Below are 8,513 nucleotides of genomic sequence, written 5' to 3' on the forward strand. Positions count from 1 at the left end.
ATAAGTCTGAAACATTTGAAAAGTTCAAAGAATTTCAGAGTGAAGTTGAAAATCATCGTAACAAGAAAATAAAGTTTCTACGATCTGATCATGGAGGAGAATATTTGAGTTACGAGTTTGGTCTTCATTTGAAACAATGCAGAATAGTTTCGCAACTCACGCCACCCGGAACACCACAGTGTAATGGTGTGTACGAACGTCGTAATCGTACTTTACTAGATATGGTGTGATCTATGATGTCTCTTACTAATTTACCGCTATCATTTTGGGGTTATGCTTTAGAGACGGCTGCATTCACGTTAAATAGGGCACCATCGAAATCCGTTGAGACGATGCCTTATGAACTGTGGTTTGGCAAGAAACCAAAGTTGTCGTTTCTTAAAGTTTGGGGTTGCGATGCTTATGTGAAAAAACTTCAACCTGATAAGCTCGAACCCAAATCGGAGAAATGTGTCTTCATAGGATACCCAAAGGAAACTGTTGGGTACACCTTCTATCACAGATCTGAAGGCAAAACGTTTGTTGCTAAATTTGGATCCTTTCTAGAGAAGGAGTTTCTCTCGAAAGAAGTGAGTGGGAGGAAAGTAGAACTTGATGAGGTAACTGTACCTGCTCCCTTATTGGAAAGTAGTTCACCACAGAAACCGGTTCGTGTGACACCTACACCAATTAGTGAGGAAGTTAATGATAATGATCATGAAACTTCAGATCAAGTTGTTACTGAACCTCGTAGATCAACCAGAGTGAGATCCGCACCAAAGTGGTACGGTAATCCTGTTCTGGAGGTTATGTTACTAGACCATGACGAACCTACGAACTATGAAGAAGCGATGGTGAGCCCAAATTCCACAAAATGGCTTGAGGCCATGAAATCTAAGATGGGATCCACGCATGAGAACAAAGTGTGGACTTTGGTTGACTTGCCCATTGATCGGCAAGCTATAAAGAATAAATGGATATTCAAGAAGAAGACTGACGCTGATGGTAATGTTACTGTCTGTAAAGCTCAACTTGTTGCAAAAGGTTTTCGACAAGTTCAAGGGATTGACTACGATGAGACCTTCTCACCCGTAGCGATGCTTAAGTCTGTCTGAATCATGTTAGCAATTGCCGCATTTTATGATTATGAAATTTGGCAAATGGATGTCAAAAATGCATTCCTGAATGGATTTCTGGAAGAAGAGTTGTATATGATACAACCAGAAGGTTTTGTCGATCCAAAGGGAGCTAACAAAGTGTGCAAGCTCCAGCGATTCATTTATGTACTGGTGCAAGCCTCTCGGAGTTGGAATAAACGTTTTGATAGTGTGATCAAAGCATATGGTTTTATACAGACTTTCGGAGAAGCCCGTATTTACAAGAAAGTGAGTGGGAGCTCTGTAGCATTTCTAATATTATATGTGGATGACATATTGTTGATTGGAAATGATATAGAATTTCTGGATAGCATAGAAGGATATTTGAATAAGAGTTTTTCAATGAAAGACCTCGGTGAAGTTGCTTATATATTGGGCATCAAGATCTATAAAGATAGATCGAGACGCTTGATTGGACTTTCACAAAGCACATACCTTGACAAAGTTTTGAAAAAGTTCAAAATGGATCAAACAAAGAAAGGGTTCTTGCCTGTATTGCAAGGTGTGAAGTTGAGTAAGACTCAATGCCTGACCACTGCAGAAGATAGAGAGAAAATGAAATATGTTCCCTATGCTTCAGCCATAGGCTCCATCATGTATGCAATGCTGTGTACCAGACCTAATGTGTGCCTTGCTATTAGTTTAGCAGGGAGGTACCAAAGTAATCCAGGAGTGGATCACCGGACAGCGGTCAAGAACATCCTAAAATACCTAAAAAGGACGAAGGATATGTTTCTCGTTTATGGAGGTGACAAAGCACTCATCGTAAATGGTTACGTCGATGCAAGCTTTGACACTGATCCAGACGATTCTAAATCGCAAACCGGATACGTGTTTTTATTAAACGGTGGAGCTGTCAGTTGGTGCAGTTCTAAACAAAGCATCATAGCGGGATATACATGTGAAGCGGAGTACATAGCTGCTTCAGAAGCAGCAAATGAAGGAGTCTGGATGAAGGAGTTCATATCCGATCTAGGTGTCATACCTAGTGCATCGGGTCCAATGAAAATCTTTTGTGACAATACTGGTGCAATTGCTTTGGCAAAGGAATCCATCTTTCACAAAAGAACCAAGCAGATCAAGAGACGCTTCAACTCCATCCGGGATCAAGTCCAGATGGAAGACATAGAGATTTGCAAGATACATACGGATCTGAATATTGCAGACCCGTTGACTAAGTCTCTTCCATGAGCAAAACATGATCAACACCAAGGCTCCATGGGTGTTAGAATCATTACTGTGTAATCTAGATTGTTGACTCTATTGCAAGTGGGAGACTGAATGAAATATGCCCTAGAGGCAATAATAAAGTTATTATTTATTTCCTTATATCATGATAAATGTTTATTATTCATGCTAGAATTGTATTAACCGGAAACATGATACATGTGTGAATACATAGACAAACAAAGTGTCACTAGTATGCCTCTACTAGACTAGCTCGTTAATCAAAGATGGTTATGTTTCCTAGCCATAGACATGAGTTGTCATTTGATTAATGGGATCACATCATTAGGAGAATGATGTGATTGACTTGACCCATTCCGTTAGCTTAGCATTTGATCGTTTAGTTTGTTGCTATTGCTTTCTTCATGACTTATACATGTTCCTGTGACTATGAGATTATGCAACTCCCGTTTACCGGAGGAACACTTTGTGTGCTACCAAACTTCACAACGTAACTGGGTGATTATAAAGGTGCTCTACAGGTGTCTCCAAAGGTACTTATTGGGTTGGCGTATTTCGAGATTAGGATTTGTCACTCCGATTGTCTGAGAGGTATCTCTGGGCCCACTCGATAATACACATCACTTAAGCCTTGCAAGCATTGCAACTAATGAGTTACTTGCGGGATGATGTATTACGGAACGAGTAAAGAGAGTTGCCGGTAACGAGATTGAACTAGGTATTGAGATACCGACGATCGAATCTCGGGCAAGTAACATACCGATGACAAAGGGAAGAACGTATGTTGTTATGCAGTTTGACGATAAATATCTTCGCAGAATATGTAGGAGCCAATATGAGCATCCAGGTTCCGCTATTGGTTATTGACCAGAGACATGTCTCGGTCATGTCTACATAGTTCTCGAACCCGTAGGGTCTGCACGCTTAAAGTTCGATGACGGTTATATTATGAGTTTATATGTTTTGATGTACCGAAAGTAGTTCGGAGTCCCGTATGTGATCACGGACATGACGAGGAGTCTCGAAATGGTCGAGACATGAAGATTGATATATTGGACGACTATATTCGGACACCGGAATGGTTCCGGGGGTTATCGGATATATACTAGAGTACGAGAGGGTTACCGGAACCCCCGGAGGTTAATGGGCCTCATGGGCCCAATTGGTGGAAGAGGAGAGGCGGCCAAGGGGCAGCCGCGCGCCCCTCCCCTCCCAAGTCCAAATTGGACTAGGAAGGGGGGTGGCGCCCCCCTTTCCTTTCTCCCTCTTTCTCCTTCCCTCTCCTCTCCTACTCCAACATGGAAAGGGGGGAGTCCTACTCCCGGTGGGAGTAGGACTCCTCATGGGGCGCGCCAAGGGTGGTCGGCCCCCTCCCCCTCCTCTACTCCTTTATATACGGGGAGGGAGGCACCCCCTAGAGACACAACAATTGATCCCTTGGATCTCTTAGCTGTGTGCGGTGCCTCCTCAACCATAATCCACCTCGGTCATATCGTAGCGGTGCTTAGGCGAAGCCATGTGTCGGTAGAACATCATCATCGTCACCACGCCATCGTGCTGACGAAACTCTCCCTCAAAGCTCGGCTGGATCGGAGTTCGAGGGACGTCATCGAGTTGAACGTGTGCATAACTCAGAGGTGCCGTGCGTTTGGTGCTTGATCGGTCGGATCGTGAAGACGTACGACTACATCAACCGCGTTGTGCCAACGCTTTCGCTTTCGGTCTACGAGGGTACGTGGACAACACTCTCCCCTCTCGTTGCTATGCATCACCATGATCTTGCGTGTGCGTAGGAGTTTTTTTGAAATTACTACGTTCCCCAACAGTCAGCCCTCCATAACTTTACCTGTTGAGGTCCTTGCATATTGCACGAAACCTGTTTTGCCAACATCAGTTTCACTACTTGACTTAAGATTAGCATCATTTTACATGTGTAGCTTTCTCATTGATTTTTTCCTTTTGTTGTTTTTCCCTTGGGCAGACTCGTCATCACTCTTTTTGATGTCATGAGCATTGTCACTGCATAGTTACTTCGAAGCACTTCTCTAGTATATTGAAATTCATATACGGCTCCACCCAATTTCCCCAACCTTAGCAGTTGGCACCAGTCCTGGATCTAAGCATCCAAACTTGACTCTGACATATGTAAAATTCTTTAGAGTGTTTGGGTATAGAGCCAAAGGCTTGCCCACCATAGTAGTTACTCTGAACACTGTTTTCTTGTTCATGAATTTCATGGAAAACCCTTTGATCCTAAACCATGATTCTTCTAGGAAACCTATTGGTTCCAAATTTACAACCCCTTTTGAGATCTCCATGACCCCCCCACACACCTTTATTGTTTTCATTGGTTCCAAATTTACAACCCCTTTCTCCCTCTTTCTCCTTCCCTCTCCTCTCCTACTCCAACATGGAAAGGGGGGAGTCCTACTCCCGGTGGGAGTAGGACTCCTCATGGGGCGTGCCAAGGGTGGTCGGCCCCCTCCCCCTCCTCTACTCCTTTATATACGGGGAGGGAGGCACCCCCTAGAGACACAACAATTGATCCCTTGGATCTCTTAGCTGTGTGCGGTGCCTCCTCCACCATAATCCACCTCGGTCATATCGTAGCGGTGCTTAGGCGAAGCCATGTGTCGGTAGAACATCATCATCGTCACCACGCCATCGTGCCGACGGAACTCTCCCTCAAAGCTCGGCTGGATCGGAGTTCGAGGGACGTCATCGAGTTGAACGTGTGCATAACTCAGAGGTGCCGTGCGTTTGGTGCTTGATCGGTCGGATCGTGAAGACGTACGACTACATCAACCGCGTTGTGCCAACGCTTTCGCTTTCGGTCTACGAGGGTACGTGGACAACACTCTCCCCTCTCGTTGCTATGCATCACCATGATCTTGCATGTGCGTAGGATTTTTTTTGAAATTACTACGTTCCCCAACAGTCAGCCCTCCATAACTTTACCTGTTGAGGTCCTTGCATATTGCACGAAACCTGTTTTGCCAACATCAGTTTCACTACTTGACTTAAGATTAGCATCATTTTACATGTGTAGCTTTCTCATTGATTTTTTCCTTTTGTTGTTTTGCCCTTGGGCAGACTCGTCATCACTCTTTTTGATGTCATGAGCATTGTCACTGCATAGTTACTTCGAAGCACTTCTCTAGTATATTGAAATTCATATACGGCTCCACCCAATTTCCCCAACCTTAGCAGTTGGCACCAGTCCTGGATCTAAGCATCCAAACTTGACTCTGACATATGTAAAATTCTTTAGAGTGTTTGGGTATAGAGCCAAAGGCTTGCCCACCATAGTAGTTACTCTGAACACTGTTTTCTTGTTCATGAATTTCATGGAAAACCCTTTGATCCTAAACCATGATTCTTCTAGGAAACCTATTGGTTCCAAATTTACAACCCCTTTTGAAATCTCCATGACCGCCCCCCCCCCCCCCCACACACACCTTTATTGTTTTCATTGGCAGGCTCCCAAAGTGTACCTTCTAGGGCCCGAGCATTGAGGACCCTGACAATGAATTCAGTTTCAGAAGCGGATTTATCATAGAACTCCACTTGATCCCCACTGACTGGGTCCACACATCAAATTCATGCTCAGCTTACTTTCCAAAGAATTCTCCTTGTAGAATCTTGAGAAATGCTTCACGTAATTGATCTTGTGGCCTGGTTTCAGAAATCACTTCCAGAACTGGTTTCTTACGAACATTTATAACTACACGCGTTAATTTTCTTGTGTAATTTCTAAAACTTACAAGTTACAAGTATGAATTTGGTAATTTTCAGAGAAGGGTTTATATGTGCATGTACACATAATGACATTTTCCCTTTGTGGGCCTTAAGCGAAGAATAAGTACTCCCTTTGTGGGCCTTAAGCGAAGAATCAGTACTCTCAAATGTCGTCCCAATTTAGCCGAAAATGTTTTCCTTGGTCCCATCTCATGGTACAGTTTAGAAATATAAATTGCCCATAATTGGAAGATAAGAATGATTATCCTGGCGAGCACCACTAATAAACTAACTAATTAGTGAAGGACACATGAATAAATGATATAAGCACATGTACATTAGCATCCAATTTAAGATGGTGTACTTGATTGACGGGAACCGATTCTGATCGCCACCCATGAACGAGAGGATGTGCGGTTTGTTGCAGCGTGCGATCGGACACGATTGGTTTCGATGGTCACGCGCCCAACACCGTGATCCCCTTCATCATGCACTTGAACTCCCCAAAGTCGACGCGGCCGTCGCTGTTACGGTCGACGTTGCAAATCATCTGGCGCACGGTGGCGAGGCTGCTGCCCTCGGGGAGGCCCAGCTTCTTGAGCACCTCCTGCAGCTCGGTTGCCGAGATGAAGCCGTCGCCGTCCACGTCGAACACCTTGAACGCCTCCTTCATCTCCTCCTCGTCCCCGCCCGCGCCGGCCTCGCCGTCCTCGGGCACGTCGTCCAGCGCGCCGAAGAGCGCGTCACCCAGCTCACGGTGGAGGCACTCGAAGTCCTGGAACCGAAGCCCCGCCGCGCCCTCGGGGACGTACGCGCCCACAGTGGAGGCCAGGCCCTCGCGGTCGGCGACGAGCCCGAGCGAATCCAGCGCCTGCGCCAGCTCGTCGACCGTGATCTGACCGTCGCCGTTCTTGTCGAACAGGTCGAACACCCGGCGGAGGCGAACCGAGTTGAGGCTGCCGTTACGGAGACGGAACGACGCCGTGGCCGGGGCACCGCCATCCAACGACGGCTTCACCACCGCCGCGACGCTCTGCCTCGTATCCATTGTATGTTAGAGCTTCCTGCTACCAATTTTTGGCGACAACTTTTTTCTTATATATGCTGGCCATCATAACCAACTTGTTTGATGGGTCGAGCGCATTGGGTGGTTTCGCCATGGAAACAACACGTGGCCTAAAATATTTCTTGTCTAATTTGTCTACGGACCTGCTTACAGCAAGCAAAAGCTTGCCATTTGAATTTACTAAACTAGCACGCACCCTTTTTAGGAGAATGCCACCAACCTAACATTCTATACATTCATGCATGGCATGGTTTCCACACTTGTCCTATGCAAACAACTTTCAATCTGGGTACTGTATGCAAATGTTAGTAGTGAAGCAACTCGTGCGTTTGAATTCCATTTTTGTAGATTCAAAATGCAATAACTACTAAACCAAGTGTTGGAGTTATAATATGTTTTTTAGTCTTAGGTTCCTCGCAATGAGCTTTTAAAAAATATATCTCATTTGTATACATTTTGACAAAATATTTTTTTAAATTAGCTTTAGTATTCAGACCAATAAGTTTGTACTAATTGTTTAGTCTCACAACTAATGTTGCTTCTTATTTATGTGGACATCTTTCAATTTAGAAAAAATAATCGCGACTAACATGTGTGTGTGAGAGAGAGAGAGAGAGAGAGAGAGAGGGCGCACCAAGGCCCCCCAACGCATTGGTCTTTGCAGCTGAGGGAGTCCTGGACTAAGGGTCCTCGAGCGTCCGGCCTAATGGACATGGGCCGGACTGATGGGCTATGAAGATACAAGACCGAAGACTCTCACCCGTGTCCGGACGGGACTCTTCTTGGCGTGGATGGCAAGTTTGACGTTCGGATATGAAGATTCCTTTCTCTGTAACCAACTTTGTATAACCCTAGTCCCCTCCGGTGTCTATATAAACCGGAGGGCTTATTCCGTAGAGACAATCATAATCACATAGGCTAGACTTCTAGGGTTTTAGCCATTACGATCTCGAGGTAGATCAACTCTTGTAACCCTCATACTCATCGATATTAATCAAGCAGGGCGTAGGGTTTTATCTCCATCAAGAGGGCCCGAACCTGGATAAACATCGTGTCCCCTGTCTTCTGTTACCATCAACCTCAGACGCACAGTTCGGGACCCCCTACCCGGGATCCGCCGGTTTTGACACCGACATTGGTGCTTTCATTGAGAGTTCTGCTGTGCCGTCGTCAGAAGGTTCGATGGCCTCATCCATCATCTACAACAACGCTGCCAGGGGGGGTGTCTTTCTTCCTGGCCAGATCTTCGTATTCGGCGGCTTCGCACTGCGAGCCAACTCGCTTGGCCATCTAGAGCAGATCGACAGCTACGCCCCTGGCCGTTAGGTCAGATTTGGAAGGTTGAACTACATTGCTGATATCCGCGGAGACTTGATCTTTGACGG

At 45.5% G+C, this 8,513-nt stretch overlaps 1 protein-coding gene across 1 annotated transcript; it reads right to left on the bottom strand.

Annotated features, from left to right (window-relative positions):
- Window positions 1-6,241: 6,241 nt before the first annotated feature.
- On the bottom strand, window positions 6,242-7,156 carry LOC123151760 (probable calcium-binding protein CML32). Its single transcript, XM_044571418.1, has one exon. It carries the CDS (start codon window positions 7,108-7,110, stop codon window positions 6,520-6,522), a length of 591 nt encoding a protein of 196 aa, XP_044427353.1. The 5' UTR covers window positions 7,111-7,156; the 3' UTR covers window positions 6,242-6,519.
- Between the last annotated feature and the right edge of the window lie 1,357 nt (window positions 7,157-8,513).

This window comes from Triticum aestivum, chromosome 7A (genome assembly GCF_018294505.1).
Source record: "Triticum aestivum cultivar Chinese Spring chromosome 7A, IWGSC CS RefSeq v2.1, whole genome shotgun sequence".
Taxonomy (NCBI): domain Eukaryota; kingdom Viridiplantae; phylum Streptophyta; class Magnoliopsida; order Poales; family Poaceae; genus Triticum; species Triticum aestivum.